Source organism: Erinaceus europaeus, chromosome 16, assembly GCF_950295315.1.
Source record: "Erinaceus europaeus chromosome 16, mEriEur2.1, whole genome shotgun sequence".
NCBI classification, from domain to species: Eukaryota; Metazoa; Chordata; class Mammalia; order Eulipotyphla; family Erinaceidae; genus Erinaceus; species Erinaceus europaeus.
Window position 1 is genome coordinate 11,798,294 of NC_080177.1, and position 20,055 is coordinate 11,818,348.

At 39.2% G+C, this 20,055-nt stretch overlaps 1 protein-coding gene across 4 annotated transcripts in view; it reads left to right on the top strand.

Moving 5' to 3' along the window:
- Positions 1-20,055, top strand: part of TMEM62 (transmembrane protein 62) — a 38,207-nt gene that overhangs the window by 15,995 nt on the left and 2,157 nt on the right. For all 4 annotated transcript variants that reach the window (XM_007533523.3, XM_060174493.1, XM_060174495.1 and 1 more), the window contains 6 exons: positions 6,510-6,665; positions 7,624-7,783; positions 10,744-10,857; positions 11,970-12,054; positions 13,708-13,812; positions 16,849-16,967. In XM_007533523.3, the coding sequence (XP_007533585.1) occupies positions 6,510-6,665; positions 7,624-7,783; positions 10,744-10,857; positions 11,970-12,054; positions 13,708-13,812; positions 16,849-16,967 (739 nt within the window). The remainder of the gene's footprint in view (positions 1-6,509; positions 6,666-7,623; positions 7,784-10,743; positions 10,858-11,969; positions 12,055-13,707; positions 13,813-16,848; positions 16,968-20,055) is intronic.

Here is a 20,055-nt window from a genome sequence, read left to right on the forward strand (position 1 = left end):
CTTGTTTTTTCAACTTCTGCCTGTAAATGAGATCATCCCATATTCATCCTTCTGTTTCTGACTTATTTCACTTAACATGATTTCTGCAAGCTCCATCCAAGATGGGCTGAGATTACTCTGATAGTGTCCTATAGTTCTAGTTTATCTAGCTTTTCATTTAGCTCCCTTGTTTCTTTATTGATTTTCTGCCTGGATGATCTGTCAAGTTGAGAGAGTGGGGTGTTTAAGCCCCCTACCATGACTGTGTTGCTGTTAATATATTGCTGTAGCTCTTTCAGCAGATGTTTGATGTATTTAGATGGCCTCTCCTTGGGTGCATAGATGTTGGTAATCATTAAGTCCTCTTGATTGATTGATCTTCAGAGCACTAAGTAATGTCCATCCCTATCTTTTTAAATTTTATTTATTTATTTATTTATTTTTATTTATTTATTTATTTTTTTATATTTATTTTATTTATTTTTTCCCTTTTGTTGCCCTTGTTGTTTTATTGTTGTAGTTATTATTGTTGTTGTTGTTGTTGGATAGGACAGAGAGAAATGGAGAGAGGGAGGGGAAGACAGAGAGGAGGAGAGAAAGATAGACACCTGCAGACCTGCTTCACCGCCTGTGAAGCAACTCCCCTGCAGGTGGGGAGCCGGGGTTCGAACCGGGATCCTTATGCCGGTCTTTGTGCTTTGCGCCACCTGCGCTTAGCCCGCTGTACTACAGCCCGACTCCCTTTATTTATTTATTTTAAAAATATTTATTTATTTCCTTTTTGTTGCACTTGTTGTTTTTATTGTTGTTGTTGTTGTTATTGATGTCATTGTGGGATAGGACAGAGAGAAATGGAGAGAAGAGGGGAAGACAGAGAGGGGGAGAGAAAGACAGACACCTGCAGACCTGCTTCACCACCTGTGAAGTGAGTCCCCTGCAGGTGTGGAGCCGGGGGCTGGAACTGGGATCCTCACGTTGGTCCTTGGTGCTTTGCACCATGTTCCCTTAACCCGCTGTGCTACCGCCTGACTTCCAAATTTTATTTATTTTAAGGTCTATCGTGTCAGATATGAGCAAAGCTGTTCTGGCCCTTTTCTGTGGGCCACTGACTTGTGTGGTAGTTTTCCGCCCTTTCACTTTGAGTCTGTGTTTGTCTTGTTGAGTCAGGTGCAGCCCTTCCTTGTGTTTTTTTTTTTTTTTTTTTTTTGCCTCCAGGGTTGTTGCTGGGCTTGATGAATCCACTGCTCCTGGAGGCTATTTAAAAAAAAAAAAATATATATATATATATATATTTTTAAAGATTTTATTTATTCATAAGAAAGATAGGAGAGAGAGAGAAACAGCCGGACATCACTCTGGTACATATGGAGCCAGGGATTGAACTCAGGAACTCATGCTTGAGAGTCCACTGCTGTATCCACTGTGCCATCTTCTGGACCACTATTTTATTTTTTTTATTCCCTTTTGTTGCCCTTGTTGTTTTATTGTTGTAGCTATTATTGTTGTTGTTATTGATGTCATCGTTGTTGGATAGGACAGAGAGAAATGGAGAGAGGAGGGGGAAGATAGAGAGGGGGAGAGAAAGACAGACACCTGCAGACCTGCTTCACCACCTGTGAAGCAACTACTCTGCAGGTGGGGAGCCAGGGGCTCGAACTGGGATCCTTAGACCAGTCCTTGCACTTTGCGCCACTTGTGTTTAACCCGCTGCACTACCGTTCGACTCCCCCTTCCCTGTTTTTAAAGCAATCTGATTATCTCATTGTCTTTATCATTATGCAGAAATCTTGTAGTATTATGTTTATTACTGTATTAAATTAGATTTATAAGATGTATCTTTTAGGAAGTAGTCCTCAAATTCTAGCATATAAAAGAATTACAGAGGAGGTTGTTAAAAATTTCTAGATCCTCTCTCTTGAGAATTTGCTTGTGTTGACATAGATGAGGGCCCAAGAAATTGCATTTGTATTTTTTTTAAATGTAGTTCCAGAGATCAAACGTAAGGTATAATGTATGTGGTTTTTTACCTCTCTGGACAAATTTTTATTTCTTAAAAATATGTTTTTGTTAGTGAGAAAGAGAGAGGAAAGGAGAATCAGAGCATTGCTTTGGCATATATGATGCTAGGGCTCCAAGTTGGGACCCCATAATTTTTGGGGGGATCCCATAGTTTTAAGTCTAGTGTTGTACCCCTTGTGCTACCTCTTATGCCTTAGAGAGAGAAAGATAGAATGAGAGAGAAGGGGGGATGAGAAGAAAACAGTGCTCCACCATTCACGGGGTTTCCCTATTGCTCTCTCACGTGCCCAGAATCAAACTCAGAGCTTTACACATGCAAGCTGGGTGGTCAGTGATCCCAGAAACTGCATTTTTTTCTTTTATTTTTTAAAAATTATTTATTTATTTGGATAGAGACTGAGAGAAATTGACAGGGAAGGGGAACTCTAGAGAGGGAGAGATAAAGAGAGGCACCTGCAGCACTGGTTCACCACTCATGAAGCTTTCCACCTGCAGCTGGAGACTGGGCTTTTGAACCCAGGTCCTTGGTTATTGTAACGTGTGCTCAGCTAGGTGCACCACTGCCCTGACTTTACATTTTAAAATATGAAGACCTCTGTATGTGTGTGTGTGTGTGTGTGTGTGTGTGTGTGTGTGTGAGAGAGAGAGAGAGAGAGAGAGAGAGAGGGAGAGGGAGGGAGAGCACTGAGCATCACTGTGGCACATATGTTGCTAGAGATCAGACTCAAAACTTCATGCTTAAGAGTATCACACTCTGGGGGCTAGGCGGTAGCGCAGCGAGTTAGGCACACAAGGCCCAAAGCACAAGGACAGGCGTAAGGATCCTGGTTTGAGCCCTCAGCTCCCCACCTGTGGGAGGAGGGGGTTTTGCTTCTCAAGCAGTGAAGCAGGTAATTTTTTCTCTGTCACTATCCAATAATAAGTAAATAAAAATATTAAAGGAGAAGTTGGGCGGGTTAAGCTCACCTGGTGCAAAGCCCAAGGACCGGCATAAGGATCCCGGTTTGAGCCCCCAGCTCCCCACCTGCAGGGGGAGTCGCTTCACAGGCGATGAAGCAGGTCTGCAGGTGTCTGTCTTTCTTTCCTCCTCTCTGTCTTCCCCTCCTCTCTCAATTTCTCTCTGTCCTGTCCAACAACAACAACAACAGCTATAACAACAATAACAATAACAACCACAACAAGGGCAACCAAATGGGAAAAATAGCCTCCAGGAGCAGTGGATTCGTAGTGCTGGCACCAAGCCTCAACGACAACCCTGGAGGCAAAAAAAAAGTGTCACACTCTATCCACTGTATACCTCCAGGAATGCAGGCCCTGTTTTTTTTTTCCAAATCTTTTAAAAATTATTTATTTATTTATTTATTTTCCCTTTTGTTGCCTTTGTTGTTTTCCATTGTTGTTGTAGTTGTTGTTGTTGTTGATGTCGTCATTGTTAGATAGGACAGAGAGAAATGGAGAGAGGAGGGGAAGACAGAGAGGGGGAGAGAAAGACAGACACCTGCAGACCTGCTTCACCGCCTGTGAAGCGACTCCCCCTGCAGGTTGGGAGCTGGGGGCTCGAACCGGGATCCTTATGCCAGTCCTTGGGCTTTGCACCAGGTGAGCTTAACCTGCCCAACTTCTCCTTTAATATTTTTATTTACTTATTATTGGATAGTGACAGAGAAAAATTGAGAGAGGAAGGGGAGGGAGAGAGGGAGACAGACAGACACCTGCAGCCCTGCTTCACCACTCGAGAAGACTTTCCCCTACAAGTGGGGATGGGAGGACTAACCTGGGTCTTGCACACTGTGATGTATGCACTTAACCAGGTGCACCACCATCTGGCCCCTGGCACTGTGTTTTTAGAAAGCCAGCCAGGTCCACTATGAAATATATTTTTGTGCTCCTGAATTTTTTTTGTTTACTTTCATAGTGTGTTGTTGGAAAAGTCATATGTATTTTTTTTTAAGAATACATTTATATATATATTTTTGCTACTAGAATCATTGCTGTGCACTGTGCTTATTCATGAAACTTCCCTTTTGCATGGTTCTTTTTATTATTTATTTTTTTTTTTTAAATTAATTAATTACTTTTTTTTAACCAGACCACTGTTCAGCTCTGGTTTATGGTGGTGCAGAGGGGTTGAACCTGAGACTTTGGAGCCTCAGGCATGAGAGTCTCTTTGCATAACCATTATGCTATCTGCCCCTTCCATGATGTATTTTTCAATGCTATAATATGCCATGGCTTTTCTGACAACCCAGTAGTTATTGCTGCAAGATAATAATGATTTAATTTTCTGAAATATATGGTTGTCCAAGCTTTATAAGTTCAAGTCTTTTTAAGAGAGAGCATAATATCCAAGCCAGATTTTATAGCACCCCAGGAGATGATGCAACGACTAAGGCATTTGACTTAAAAGCATGAGGTCCTGAGTTTGACCCCTGGCATTACATGTAGTAAGTGATGCTCTGGTTTTCTTTCTCACTTCTTTCTGTTTTAAAAATCTTCATTAAAAAAAAGAAGTAGTGTAATTTAATATGTGTATATGTACATATGAAATAAATGTGCATTTGAGATGTATTTCAGCTACTGAAGAGTAAGTACAGATAAGTATCATTTCATGTCTCTTTTGAGAACTATGTAGGTGAAATAGTTTAAGTACAACAGATACCATCTCATATTCATACCCAGTGCTCTGAAAACATCGTTTCTAGAAAGATCAGCTGCAATAAGTGCCTTCTAAGACTTAAAACTGCTTTTAAATGAATGTAGTTAAAAATAGGTAACAAACTCAGCTCAACAAATATTTATTGAGTTGATTTTCCTAGAGACTATGTTACACCTGCTCTTGAAGTCTATAATTAGTTGGCAACTGTAATTACTTTGAGCTGATACCTATTTAGTTCTGACTGTAGGCTAGGCTAGACTAGGATTGCTTTTTACTAGATAGTTTCCTACCCTATCAATTTCTTGATTATTTATAAATTCAGGTTAAGTGATGTTAACTATAAACTCATTCATTTCTTTTCCTGCCTGCTCTCTTATGTTCCAATTCTGGGGTTTTATCTTTTTAAAAAATATTTATTTATTAATTTCCTTTTTGTTGCTCTTGCTGTTTTTATTGTTGTAGTTATTATTGTTATTGATGTCGTCATTGTTGGATAGGACAGAGAGAAATAGAGAGAGGAGGGGAAGACAGAGGGGGAGAGAAAGATAAACACCTGCAGACCTGCTTCACCACCTGTGAAGCGACTCCCCTGCAGGTGGGGAGCTGGGAGCTCGAACCAGGATCCTTACTTCACATGTGCTTAACCCGCTGTGCTACCTCTACTGCCCGACTCCCTATCTGGAGTTTTAATTACAAGTCTCCCCTAACTCTTCCCATCCCTTCTAAACATTTCATTTGTGTTAGGACAATGGAAGAGTTTTTTGTTTTTGTTTTTTTCCTTTTTTTTTTTTTTTTAAAGATTTCTTTACCTGTTAATACTAGGGAAACTGGGAAATACAGGGGAACAAATGGAGTATTTTTGGAACACTGTTATTCCTGTCATTGTTAAGCTTTTCTCAGTTCAAAAAGTTAGAGCGAGAATACTTTGGTAAGTATTTATGCCTTTCATAGTATGCTTAGAAAATCAAAACAATGGGGATAGGGCGGTAGCGCAGTGGGTTAAGCGCAGGTGGCACAAAGCGCAAGGACTGGCGTAAGGATCCCAGTTTGAGCCCCCGGCTCCCCACCTGTGGGGGAGTCACTTCACAGGCGGTGAAGCAGGTCTGCAGGTGTCTATCTTTCTCTCCCCTTCTCTGTCTTCCCCTCCTCTCTCCATTTCTCTCTGTCCTATCCAACAATGAACACGAACGACATCAATAAAGTTTTAAACCAAGAATGAAAAGTTTCTAATTGTATTAATTTTATATCTTTTATGTAGTATCATTGATGGGTTGAAGAATTTCAGATATTCAGTTTATAATTAATGTTTTAGGTTCAAAATAATCTTAAAGTATAGAAATCCACTGAATTAGGTAGTGGAGATAGCATGGTGGTTACACATCCACAAAAACAAGTCCCAGGTTCAGTCCATCATAAGCCAGAGCTGAGCAGTGCATGGAGTGGGGTGGGGCGCAATGATTTAATTTACCAAGCATTTATTTAAGAGTGGGCTGGTGAAATGACTCACTTATATAGTGTGCTGCTTTGCCATGTGTGCAACCCAGGTTTGAGTCCAGCCCTCACAGCACTGAAGGAAATGTTGGTGCTGTGGTCTCTTTCAGTCTATCTAAAAATAAAAAAAGATAAAATAAAAATTAAAAAATGCATTCCGTGTGTCAGCTATTTTTTCTAAGCATAGTTAAGTTGTTTTAGTCAGATTCTAGTTGTAACAAATGCTAAGTGCAAAGAGATAGGGTAAGGGAAATAAATTCATGATCTCATAAAATGCATTTGTTTGACATTTGCTTTGTATCTAACTTTGTCTCCTTTTATGATAGGAAGTGACTAAATTGGTGTGTTTCCCTTTGGTCTCTAGGTACCGGATCTTTGCTTTTGATCATGACCTCTTTAGCTTTGCAGATCTGACCTTTGATGAATGGCCTGTGGTTCTCATCACCAATCCTAAATCACTCCTTTATAATTGTGCTAAACATGAACCACTAGATAGACTTCTTCACTCAACACACATCAGGTATGTATCAGCCTTTCAGAATTTACTTTTCACTTGGTACTTATGGAAAATAGGTATTGAGACTGCATTTCCATGTGAAGGCTGTGAGATGCCTACATCAGTTTTCTCAGAAATTTAAACGCCTGATGGCTGCAAATGGCTCACTGATTCATTTCCATTCACCTAGAAGAAGTGTCATTAATATATATATATATATATATATATATATATATATATATATATATATATATATATATATTTATAAGAGAGAAAGAAACAGCATTATTCTGGCATATAGAATGCCCGGTATCAAACTTGAGACTTTATGCTTGAGATTTTATTGTTTTTATTAAAGAAATAATTATTTTCAAGACATTTGTTGTCACATGGGTACAATTTCTTATCCTTCCGTGATAGATGCCTGCCCACCACTGCCACCATCAACCTAGGATCTTCTCCATTGTTGTGCCTTGGGCTCCTGGTGCCTCCTTGGCTCCCTCTCCCCAGCTCCACACCTTGGCCTTTCCACAATAGACCATGCCTAGTCCAAATTTTACCTGTGTTTTGCCTTTCTCTCCTTGTTTCTGTTTGATTTACTACCAGAGTTATCACTGGACTCAATAGCTGCACGTTGAATCCACAGCTCCCAGCGGCTTTTTTGTTTTGTTTTGTTGGTAGAGACAGAGAGAAATTGAGAGGGAACGGGAAGATAGAGAGCAAGAGAGTCACTTGCAGCACTGCTCCACTGCTAACAAAGCTTCCCCCATTGCAGGTGGGGACCAGGGGCTTGAACCCTGGTTCCTTGCCCATGGTAGTATGTGCATTCCACCAGGTGTGCCACCATCCACCCTGTCTTAATAGCTGTTTCAAGTGAAGGTTCTGCCTATACTTACATTTTCTCAGATTACAGTAAGTATTCACCTTTATAAATCAATGACAGATACCTAAAACCATGCAATTATGTATGCTCTCATTCCAGAGTTTTGGCCTTTTCCTTATTCTCCATTACTTCTGTCACAGTTAAGATTGATGGAGTTTATTTAGGGCAAGCTGTTCATTTGTCTGGCCCTCTTTTTGTACTGAAGTGGAACCCGCAAAACTACAGTATTAGGACACACAACATAGAAGTAATTGTCCAGGTAAGTTAGAAATTTTCAGTTTGCTATGTAAATGGTTAGAATATAAGCCCATGAAACTCAGATTGTGCCCTCCCCTTGGCCCTATTCAATTGATGGAGGTGAAACTATGCTAATAGAAATCTTGACTACATTAGGCTTTGTATGTTCTGAAAGTGGGCATTCAGGAAAACTTTAGCTGTTAGACTGAAAAGTAAACAGAAGAAGGTGACAATTGACCACAGTACCCACTGTGTTAACCTCAGGGAACTAACTACTTTTGTTAATTTATTTTTAAATTTTCGCTATTCTTTTTATAATGGGAACAGACTTCTCAATGAATCCCAAAATAATAAAATGAGTCAGAAAAAATGCACATATGCCCTTGATTGCTGTCATCAGTATAGGGAAATTATGTCATTATTTTCATTGCTCTAGAATAGAGATTTTTTTTTCTTTTTTTTTGCCAAAGCACTGCTCAGCTCTGGTTTATGGTGGTGTGGAGGATTGCAACTTTGGAGTCTCAGGCACAAAAGTCTTTTACATAATCATTACGCTATATCCTCCACCCTAAGATCTAACCTGGTAACAGGTAATTGTTCAGATTTTATTTTTCCTTCTTTTTTTCACTAGAGCACTGCTCAGCTTGGGCTTATGGTGGTGCCAGGGATTGAACCTGGTACTTCTGGTGCCTCAGACATGAAAATCTTTTTTTCCTTTTTTTTTTTTTTTTTTAACCTCCAGGGTTATTGCTGGGGCTCAGTGCCTGCACCATGAATCTACTGCTCCTGGAGGCTACTTTCCCCCCTTTTGTTGCCCTTGTTGTTGTAGCCTTGTTGTGGTTATTATTGTTATTATTGATGTCATTCGTTGTTGGATAGGACAGAGAGAAATGGAGAGAGGAGGGGAAGACAGAGAGGGGGAGAGAAAGACAGACACCTGCAGACCTGCTTCACTGCCTGTGAAGTGAAGGTGGGAAGCCTTCACTGCAGGTGGGAAGCCAGGGGCTCTAACCAGGATCCTCATGCCGGTTCTTGGGCTTCGTGCCCTGTGCCCTTAACCCACTGCGCTACTGCCTGACCCCTGGAAAATCTTTTTTGTAAAACCATTATGCTATCTCCCCAGTCCCATAAGAATTTTTTGTTGGGTGGGGTGGGGAAAAAAATGAATTTTTTGTTGAGAGTTGTGTGGTAGCTCAACGGGTTAAGCGCAGGTGGCACAAAGCGCAAGGACCAGCGTAAGGATCCCGGTTTGAGCCCCTGGCTCCCCACCTGCACTGGAGTCGCTTCACAAGCGGTGAAGCAGGTCTGCAGGTGTCTTTCTCTCCCCCTCTCTGTCTTCCCCTCCTCTCTCCATTTATCTCTGTCCTATCCAACAAGAATGATATCAATAATAACTATAACAATAAAACAACAAGGGCAACAAAAGGGAATAAATAAATACATATTTTTTTAAAAAGAATTTTTTGTTGGGGCATATGCATTAATCACATATGTACTAGCCATCTTTTTATTATTATTATTATTATTTTATCTTTTCATTATTCTGACTCAGCTTGGGTGCATTTAATGTACTAGAATACATTAACTGCTGGAATAGGACATGATGAGAACTCATTACCAAATAAAACATTTCATCATCATGATACTCTTTAGGGAGTAGACTGCTTAGAATTTAGTTTAAGAAAGAAAGAAAGGAAGAAAGAAAGAAAGAAAGAAAGACCTGTCAATTTCTACAACCATATGACTTGAATTTTTCCTTTTTTTTTTTTTCCACCAGGGTTATTGATGGGGCTCAGTGCTTTCACAACAAGTTCACCACTCCTGGCAACCACCCCCCCCCTTTTTTCAAAATTGATAAACAAATTGAGAGGGGAGGGGGGGAGGTAGAGAGGGAGAAAGAGACACACCGGCAGCTCTAAATCACCACTTGTGAAGCTTTCCTCCTGCAAGGGGGGACTAGAAGCTTGAACCAAGGTCTTTGTGCATAGTAATGTGAGTTCAACCAGATATACCACCACCTGCCCCCCTTGATGCATTTTCAGTTATTAAATCTTCTGTTAATTCTCAGTTTGATGATTACCTAAGAATCCTTCAGAAAACATATGTAATTATTTTCATTATCTTTTTTAGTTGTTGTCAAAGAAGGAGTTTGAACAGGAAGGTATTATTGATTGGAGAATGCCAGACACTTAGGAATGTTTACTTAGTCCATATAACAACCCTTTGTGGTGGGTAGTTTTATTCCAATTTATAGGTGAGGAAATGAGAGGAGGCACATTGCTATGCACCCATGTTTGATGTGTTTTACTTAAGAGGAAAAAGAAACACATGGGGGATGTGGAAGGAAGGCTGGCTGGGATGAACTCTAAATAACTTTCACAATAGAGGCCAGACCATTTTGAAAAGACTTGAAGGAGCAAGCACACCTAGAATAAGGAATGGTGAATTCGCAAATCCTTGTATTAAGTCAAAGCTCCAGCTCTGTAGATCGTTAGTTCACGTTTCCTTAACATTCTTGGCTACTTATTCTAATCCTTAGTTAATAAGTGTGAAGTCATTTTTTTTTTTTTTTTTTTTTTTTTTTTAATAAACCAGAGCACTGCTCAGCTCTGGCTTATGGTGCTGCAGGGGATTGAACCTGGGACTTCAGAGCCTCAGGCATGAGAGTCTCTTTGCATAACCATTATGCTATCTATCCCTACCTGTGAAATTACTTACACTTTTTATATGTTCTTACAACACTATTGAGCTATACTTTTCATTTTAAAAAAAAGCCTACATAATTGTGGTCTGTATACACAATGGAATACTACTCAGCTATTAAAAATGGTGAATTCACCTCCTTCACCTCATCTTGTGAAACTTCCCTAAAAAATATTGTTGTTCAGAGGTAATTGACAATGATTGGTCAAAATTAAACTTGGAGCATTATACATATTAAAATGTGCATGAGAGTTACTTCTTTACTGTACTTATAACTAGGACTCTGCTGGACGAAATAAGAGTGTTCAACACATTTTTTCGGTTCAAGAGGATAATCATCTCAGGTTTCACCCCATAGCATCACTTATTCTTCTCACTGATCACTACATCATGGTGAGTAAATTCAGGTAAATGTTCTTGTGTAGTTTTACTGTATTTGGTAGGTCAAAAGTGAAGTATAATCATGTGACAAGAATACTGAAGCTTTCAATATTAAAAATTGAATCATTTAGTTATCAGAAGAATAAAATACATTGATTTGTTGTGACATCAGTACTTCACTGGGGTTTTACACCTGCACCAATATATATTTCACTTGGTGGGACAGAGAAATTGAGAGGAAGAGGAAATAGACACCTGTAGCACTGCTTCACCTCTCATCAAGCTTCCTCCCCCTGCAGGTAGGGACTTGGGTCTTGAGCCCAGATCACTGTGCATGGTAATGTGTATACTTAACTAGGTGTACCACTGCCTGCACAATTTTACTGCTCCTAGTAGACTTTTTTTTTTCTTTTTTGAAAATAGAGGGTAAGAGATGGAGAGACAGGGAGAAGAGAGACATCACAAGATTACACTTGAATCATTTCTTATGTATGCTGCCTCCATGTGGTGACCAAGCACTCAAAACATTGGTCCTTTTGCACGGCCCTTACAATATTAAGGAAAACAAACTATCAGTAGTACAGTGAAAGTGGACTTTTAATTTGATGACTTTATATAGTTGTATAAAATTGCTTAGTTTCTTTTTTTTTAAATTTTCTGGGGCTTCACTGCTGCTGCTCCAGATCAACCTCTTTTTTTCCAGATAGAAGCACAGAGACAGAGAGACAGAAAGACACCACAGCACCAAAACTTCCCTCAGTACACTGGGAACCAGGCTAGAACCTGTGCTGTGCCTATGACAGAGCAAGCACACTATCCCAGTAAGCTACCTTGCTGGTCCTCAATCTGACTTAGTTTCAACATTGGTTTGAATAGCCAAATTTCAAAAAAGTAATTCTGAGATAATTTATAATTTTCTTTTCTAGGGAATCAGGTATTTGATCTTTTCTCTCCAGTCTGAATACATATCTATATCTACCTACATATATATATGTTTTTTTTTTCCCTTATATACTCACCTCTGCTATGATGTCATTGCCGTTTTTGTTAATGAGCCCATTTTAAAAAGCTTAACTGAAGCTGTACCCACATTATGCTTCCTGTTAACATCTGTTTCTCTGCAGGCTCGGGTCTTTTTTGTGATGATTGTGCTGATCCAGCTCACCATTCTCATTGCTTTTAGGTATCGAGACTTTCCAAACTGTGAAGGTCAGTTATGGTTTCTCTTATTATCAGAACCTTTTACTTTAAAGTACCACAGAGCCTCATTATTACCAGGTGATAAATATCAGTACATATTTTCTGTGCTTGAGCACTATGTGGTACAGCCTTCAAACTATCATCCATACTTTTCCTGCATTATTAAACCTTAAAGTAAAAACCCTTCTATTTTCACTGCTATATGGCAGTAAAACAACACTTAGCCAAAATGAGGGGCAGTGGTGATCAGAATATAACTCAAAATGATCAGACACCTCTACCAGACATAAAGACCCTTTGTAATCTCATCTAACTAGCCATGACTTCAACCAGTGACCCACATTCCCGCCAAGATAATGTGTCACTATCCCCTGTAATGCCATACTTATTTCTGTCTGTGTTTTTGCCAAGGCTGTTATTAATAAATTACTATTAATTTAAATCACTGAACTTATCTAAAACAAGAAAATCAATATCCTTTAGGGCCCACTCCAGATGCTTGTTTTCCATATCATTTTCTCCAAACATTCCCAGTCAGAATGATTTCTTGATTCTGAGTCCCTGTAAATCTTTGTACAGTTCTGGCTTTGGGTGGTATGAAAGATTGAACAGGGGACTGTAGAGCCTTGGGCATGAAAGTCTTTTGCATAATCACTATACTGTTGCCCTGCCCAAGAAATTTTATATTTCTTTGATATATGTTGATACACCTCTTGTAAGTTTATACATTTGCATACAAGTCCCATAGTAATCCTTTGAGTACAGCACTATATTTCAGACCACATGAAGATATGAAGATACAGTAATATAGGCCTCTGGAAGATAGTGTTCTGTTGTTTTCAGTCATTAAAAAAAAAAAAGGGGGAGTTGGGCGGGTTAAGCACATGTGGTGTAAAGCGCAAGGACCGGCAAAAGGATTCTGGTTCGAGCCCTGGCTCCCCACCTACAGGGGAGTCCCTTCACAGGCGGTGAAGCAGGTCTGTAGGTGTCTATTTTTCTCTCCCCCTCTCTGTCTTCCCCTCCTCTCTCCATTTCTCTTTGTCCTATCCAATGATGACGACATCAATGACAACAATAACTACAACTATAAAAAGACAAGGGCAACAAAAGGAAAAATAAATAAATAATGAAAAAAAGTGTGTTGGGGGCTGTGCTGGGGAGATAGTATTAATAGTTATTGCAAAGAGACTTTCATGCTTGAGGCACCAAAGGTCCCAGATTCAGCCCCCAATACCACCATAGCCAGAGGTGAATAGTGCTCTATCATTAAAATAAGTAAAAATATCTTTAATATCTCTGTGTGAGTATGAGTACATATATATATCTCACAATTACATCATAGCTTTGATTTTCCTAACTGCTATAATTCTTGGTGTACTTGCTTACCAGGATACCTTCCAACTTCTGAATTTTAAGTGAACCATACAGGATCAGATAGTCACACCCTGATTGAGCCCACAAGCTATAATGTGCAGGGACCCAGATTCAAGCCCCCAGTTCAATAAGTACTAAAAAACGAATAAAGTGCGTCATCTGAACACTTGCCATGTAATACAAAGACTTGGTGCATACATAGTATAAAACCCATGGAATTCTTCTAGAAATTGTTAGAAGTAAATTGAAGTTTGCATGTGTTCACTGGATCTTTATAATTCTGTTTAGGACCTCCGGGTTTTGTAATTTTTACCTCATTTTCCCTTCATGTCTTGAGTAAAATGAACATCTTCTACTATTCGGTGTTGCTGCTGACCATATACACTGTGCTGGGTAAGTTAATTTAGAAAACCTGCCATTGTGGGGAATTCTCTAAAAGAATATATTGAGAATTTGACAGTAGAATCATTCGGGGGTTTTGAGAGCATAGTGGACGTCACATGGTTCCATCATAAATCATTTCCTTGGATATGAACTCAGGAAATAAAGTTCTTTCCTAACATGCTTAGAGAACACTTGGTTGATAACAAGTTAACTGAGAAGATCGGTTTTTGTGTTGAAGCTTAATAGAAGATAGAAGTGTAGTTTAAATGCCATTCCTCAGTGCAGCCTTCTTTGATCCCCTTTAAGTTTTGTCCTCTGTTTCATCACACTTTTTGTTTCCTTCATTACTTTTATTGGAATTACGACTGTCTCACATGTTCATTATCTCTTCTAATATTTGAATATCTATTGATATCTTTATGAGTGGTGCAGCAGTGTCTCTTTCTCCCCCTCCCCACTCTTCTGTTCCTTTCCACCCTTCCCCCACCCGTCTTGCATTCTCAACTAAAAACAAATAAAAAACCACCAGAAAGGCTGCTAGTAATGGGAGCTGTACAGGCACCGAGCACCAGCAATAATCCTGGTGGCAAAAGAAAAAATAAAGTTCAGGTATATCTGAACTCTTCTGTTATATTAATTATTATTCATAGTAATCTAGTCATAGAAAATTCACTTAGCCTCTTATGGAAGAAGAAAATTTTGTAAGTCTCCCTCTTTTTTTTGCCTCCAGGGTTATTGCTGGGGCTTAGTGCCTGCACCACGAATCCACTGCTCCTGGAGGCCATTTCTCCCCCTGTTGTTGCCCTTGTTGTTGTAGCCTTGTTGTGATTATTATTATTATGATTTAATATTTATTTATTCATTTTCTCTTTTTGTTGCCCTTGTTGTTTTATTGTTGTACTTATTATTGTTGTTGTTGTTATTGATGTCTTCGTTGTTGGATAGGACAGAGAGAAATGGAGAGAGGAGGGGGATACAGAGAATGGGAGAAAAAGATAGACACCTGCAAACCTGCTTCACCGCCTGTGAAGCAATTTCCCTGCAGGTGGGGAGTCGGGGGCTTGAACCAGGATCCTTATGCTGGTCCTTGTACTTTGCGCCACCTGCGCTTAACCGCTGTGCTGCCGCCCAACTCCTGTGATTATTATTTTTTAACAAAAGTTTCTTATTCTTTTTTTTTAAAGGAAGTAGGTGCTGACTTTGATTTTTAAAAATTCTTATTTATTTATTCCTCTTTTTGTTGCCCTTGTTTTATTGTTGTTGTTATTGATGTCATTGTTGCTAGATAGGACAGAGAGAAATAGAGAGAGGAGGGGAAGACAGAGGGGGGAGAGAGAGAGAGACACCTACAGACCTGCTTCACCGCTTATGAAATGACTTCCCTGCAGGTGGGGAGCTGGGGGCTTGAACCGGGATCCTTACGCTGGTCCTTGTGCTGGTCCTTGTACTTTGCGCCACCTGCACTTAACCCACTGCGCTACCACCCGACTCCCAAAACAAAATATTTTTTATGTAATATACAAAATGACTTTAAAGTTGAACTCTGTTCTCACCAGCAAATTTTAGTATTTGGACTCTGAGGAAAGGATATTTCTTAATTATTCTTGATAATACAATAGTTTCAGAAACTTGCACACTGAGAAAAGGGCAATAGATAATAGAGAGGAGATAAAAGTCATTCTGGTGTTGCGAAAAAGAAGCATGTTAAACTTTGTATATGCTAACTTTGACTATGTAGTTGATATATATACTAAATAATGACTGTAGGCTGGTAAGAAAAAGACTAAAATACATTTCATTTATATCAATTAGAAAGAGTTGAAGTGCATTTTGGAAATATTAAAGCTTTATTGTTTAAAGGAATATCACAGTTACCTGAAAAAGTAACTTGTGAAATACCTCTTTCTTTTTTTCAATTTTTTCTTCTTTTATAATTTATTTATTTATTAATGAGAAAGATCAGAGGAGAGAGAAAGAATCAGACATCACTCTGGTACATGTGCTGTCAGGGATTTAACTCAGGACCTCATGTTTGAGAATCCAGTGATTTACCACTGTGCCACCTCCCGGACCACACCTCTTTATTTCTTAAAGGAAGTGTTAATGCGTTATAGTGAGGTTATTATTGCAGCAGAACCTCTTAGAATTTAAAAATGTACTCCAATGAATTTATGGCATCTAGAAACTGCATACTTATTTCAAGTACAGCATATACTCATGATTTTATAACCCATAGATATATAGAGCAAAGGAATAAATAACCTGAGGGTTTGCCAGGACTTGGGGCACCGCATTAAGATTAGCAAAGGAAGGAGTCGGGCAGTAGCACAGCAGGTTTAGCGCACGTGGCATAAAGCGCAAGGATGCATGTAAGGATCCCGGTTCGAGTCCCTGGTTCTCCGTCTGCAGGGGAGTCGCTTCACAAGCGGTGAAGCAGGTCTGCAGGTGTCTCTCTTTCTCTCTCCCTCTCTGCCTTCCCTTCCTCTCTCCATTTCTCTCTGTCCTATCTAACAACGACGACATGAATCACATCAACAATAATAATTACAACAATAAAACAAGGGCAACAAAAAGAATAAATAAATATTTTTTTAAAAAAGATTTAAGTTGTCCAGGAGGTGGTGTAGTGGATAAAATGTTAGACTCTCAAGCATGAGGTCTTGAGTTCAATCCCTGGCAGCACATGTACTAGAGTGATGGCTGGTTCTTTCTCTCTCCTCCTATCTTTCTCATTGATAAATAAATAAAATCTTTAAAAAAAAAATAGCAAAGGAGAGCTTCATGAGTACTGAAACAAGGCTGCAGTGTCTCCCTCTCTATCTCCCCTTCTCAGTTTCTTTCTGTCCTATCAAATTGAAAAATAATATATATATTTTTTAAGATTAGTAAGGGAGAAAAGTTGTGCAAATAAAATGCCTATAGTTGACTAATCTCTTATTTCTTCAATGTTTCTATAAGTGATCTCATGATGTATATAGTTATATAGATGTCTGTAGAGCCAATAGTTATTTAATCTTCTCCTTTCCTGTCCACTGTCTCGTTCAGGACCATGGTTTGTTGGTGAAATCACTAAAGGCAAATTAGGTTGCTGCTTTTCCTTTGGTATCTTTGTTGATGGGCATTTCCTACAAGGCAGCGTAACATTTGCAGTTGGAATTCTCCAGGTAAGAAACTAGAACTATAATTTAAGATGACTTTGGCCTTGAGCCAACTGTCTCACAGTTATGAAATAAATCCCAAACCTCAAGTAAACATGGTAGATTATGTTTCCTTATTTCCAGACAAGGAAATCTTTAATAACTGCTATTTTTTGCTTTAAGAGTACTTCTTTCTTTTTAAATTTTTTAAATTTTCCTTTATTGAGGATTAATGTTTTACAGTCGATAGTAAATACAATAGTTTGTACATGCATAACATTTCTCAGTTTTCCACACAACAATACAACCCCCACTAGGTCCTCTGTCATCCTTTTTGGACCTGTACTGTCCCCACACACACACACATACAGACTAGAATACTTCTTTCTTTCTACCACTGTTTTCTTGTAAACATCTAACGTACTGTTTTGGGAAGGTAGGATTTTTAAGAGGTTTTTTTAAATAAAGGTTTTTTTTTTTTCTGTTGTTGTTGTTCTGTTTTACTGTGCCTTTTCATTAACAAAAATGAAATAAGGGAATTATGGTAGAATAAATGATAATGTGAGTAAACTGAAGTTGATTATGATACTGGAGAATAAAAGTGTTTCAGAAGAAGAAAGGAAAAATAGATGTAAAAGAAAAATGAGTCAGGTATCCAGTGGAAGCTGCACTGGACATAAGCTAACCCTGGGCTTTCTCATGATGTCTCAGTGGTATACTTGTTCAGGAAACTGAGACGATAGGTTTACATGTAGATTAAAATTCCTTTAAAACAATACTCCAAAAAACCCGGATCCACCAAAACCTCCATAAATTGGTTTGGAAAGTATTTACCTAGCTATTAACTCATCTAATGGGGTTAATGAACCAAAGGCGAAAGTGATAATCTGTAATTCTGGAAGAAATCTAAAAACAACGTCAAAAAAAAGTTCACAATCCCATAACAGGTCAGTAAAACATGGTTACTAACCAAGGTAAGAGGAAGACAAATAGGAAGGATTTTCCCACAGACCACATTCTCTGTACAGCAGTGTGTTACAGGTGAGTGCTGGGCCCACTTCAGTTTGCTATTATGCAGGTAGAGGCTGTCTCAGGAGCACTCTTACACCAAATAAAACTTGAGCCTTATGAAAAGGCAGGCTTATATTCATATTTTAATAAACAGTGTACTAATAATGGATTTTGTGTATCATCTAGACTCATGATTTCCCAATCTCTAACCTAGACTTTTCCTGAGTATTTGGGTATCTAAATGCCATTTTACATCTCCCCATTGGGATCTAACAGGCATCTTAATTTAGTGTTAAGTCACTAGTTGGACTTTAATTTCTACCCTACACATGTTTGTCTTCCATTTCTTTCAAATGTCAGTAAATGACTGTACCATTTATACAATTTCTTTGGGCATATCCACTCTCAGGTATCTAGCCCATTAGCAAGTTGTGTCTTGTTTGATGTGCTTCTAGTATACATATCTTGAAGCCACCAGTTCTTTCTATTTCTGTTATTGTCACCCTAGGCTTGACATGATTATTTCTTGCCTGGGCTACTGTAATAGTCCCCTAATTTGCCTTCCTGCTGCTGTCATGCTCCCCTGCCATCAGTTTGCCAGAGGATATTGTGGCTCACTAACTTCTCAGTTTTAAGCCATTTAAACAGAGCAGTGACATGATCTGGCTCCTGCTGACTGCTCCAATTTCCACCAGAGGCCATTATCTCTCCTACCTTTGGGCTTTTTGTTTATCTTTTTCCCCTTGGAATATACTTTTCTTCTGCTAACCAGAAAACAAGTAGGACGTACTTAAGTTTTTAGATGAATTTGTTAAAAGTATCAGACGGAGCTGGGGAAGATAGCATAATATTTATGCAAACAGACTCCCATACCTGATGTTTGAAGATCCCAGGTTCAATTCCCCAAACCACCATGAGCCAGAGCTGAGCCAGTGCTTTTGGTGTAGAGAGTTTATACACTATATGAGCCAGTGGTTTTGGTGTAGAGAGTTTACACACTATATGTACATGAGGGAAGGTTACAGGACCAGAGAGATAGCTGACTATGTAGGGCATGTGTTTTGCCATGTGCTGTGCCCAGACTTTATAGCTCTGGTACCACATGGGAGATGCTATGGCATCAGTGCTATGGTTCATCTGTCTGGCTATCTATGTATCTGAATGAAAAAAATGACTGGTGAGGAGTGAAATTGAACATGTATGAAACCAAAACAAACAAAACAATCAAAACAAAGTTACGATCGGTCAGGTGTTAAAATTAATACCGAGAGAATTCTGTAGCATAGTAACTAACAATATTATGCAAGAATCAGTGTTATTTCTGCATTGAGGCAACCAAGTTTGGTCACTTTATATTTTTTTCTATTATTGTGTTAACCTGTTAGGGAGCTGAGGGCCAGGCATCATAGAACACTAGTTATTTGTGTGTCCTTGGTGACTAGTGAAGGTCAGCTCTCAAGTCTTTGTACCCTGCCCCTTCACAGGCTTAGGAGATTTGGAGTGTGGCCTCTTCCCCAGAGTCAGACCCACTTTGTTCTGACTTTTGGCTCAGAAATATATCTGTGAGAGATGGTAGTTTTAGACTGATTTACCTGATACTTAAAAAAGTTTATTTTATTATTTTATTTATTTTACAAAATTACATGTCAACAGGGGTTTAAATCCACACCATTCCCACCATCAGAGTTCTGAATCTTCTGTCTCCCCACTACAAGCCACCACAGTTCTTCCAAGGTTGTAGAGATGGGCCAACCATCATCTCTACAACCATCTGTCTACATTTATACATAATCACCCCCTTTTTCTTCCTGATCCAATCCTCTCTTCCCCTTCAAGCCACTCATGACAACATTACTACCTCCATATGTCCTTCTGTCTCTCTCTGGGTGCTGACAGAGCTGGAGTTAAGGGCCCTCTTATCACTTCTCCCCCACTGGGAGTACCAATCAGGGTTGTTTTGGAGGTGTAGAAGGTAGAAGTTCTGGCTTCTGTAATTGCTTCTCTGCTGGACATGGGTGTTGACAGGTTGACCCATACCCCCAGCCTGTTGTATCTTTCCCTGGTGGGCTAGAGCTCTAGAGAGGTGAGGTTCCACAACACACTG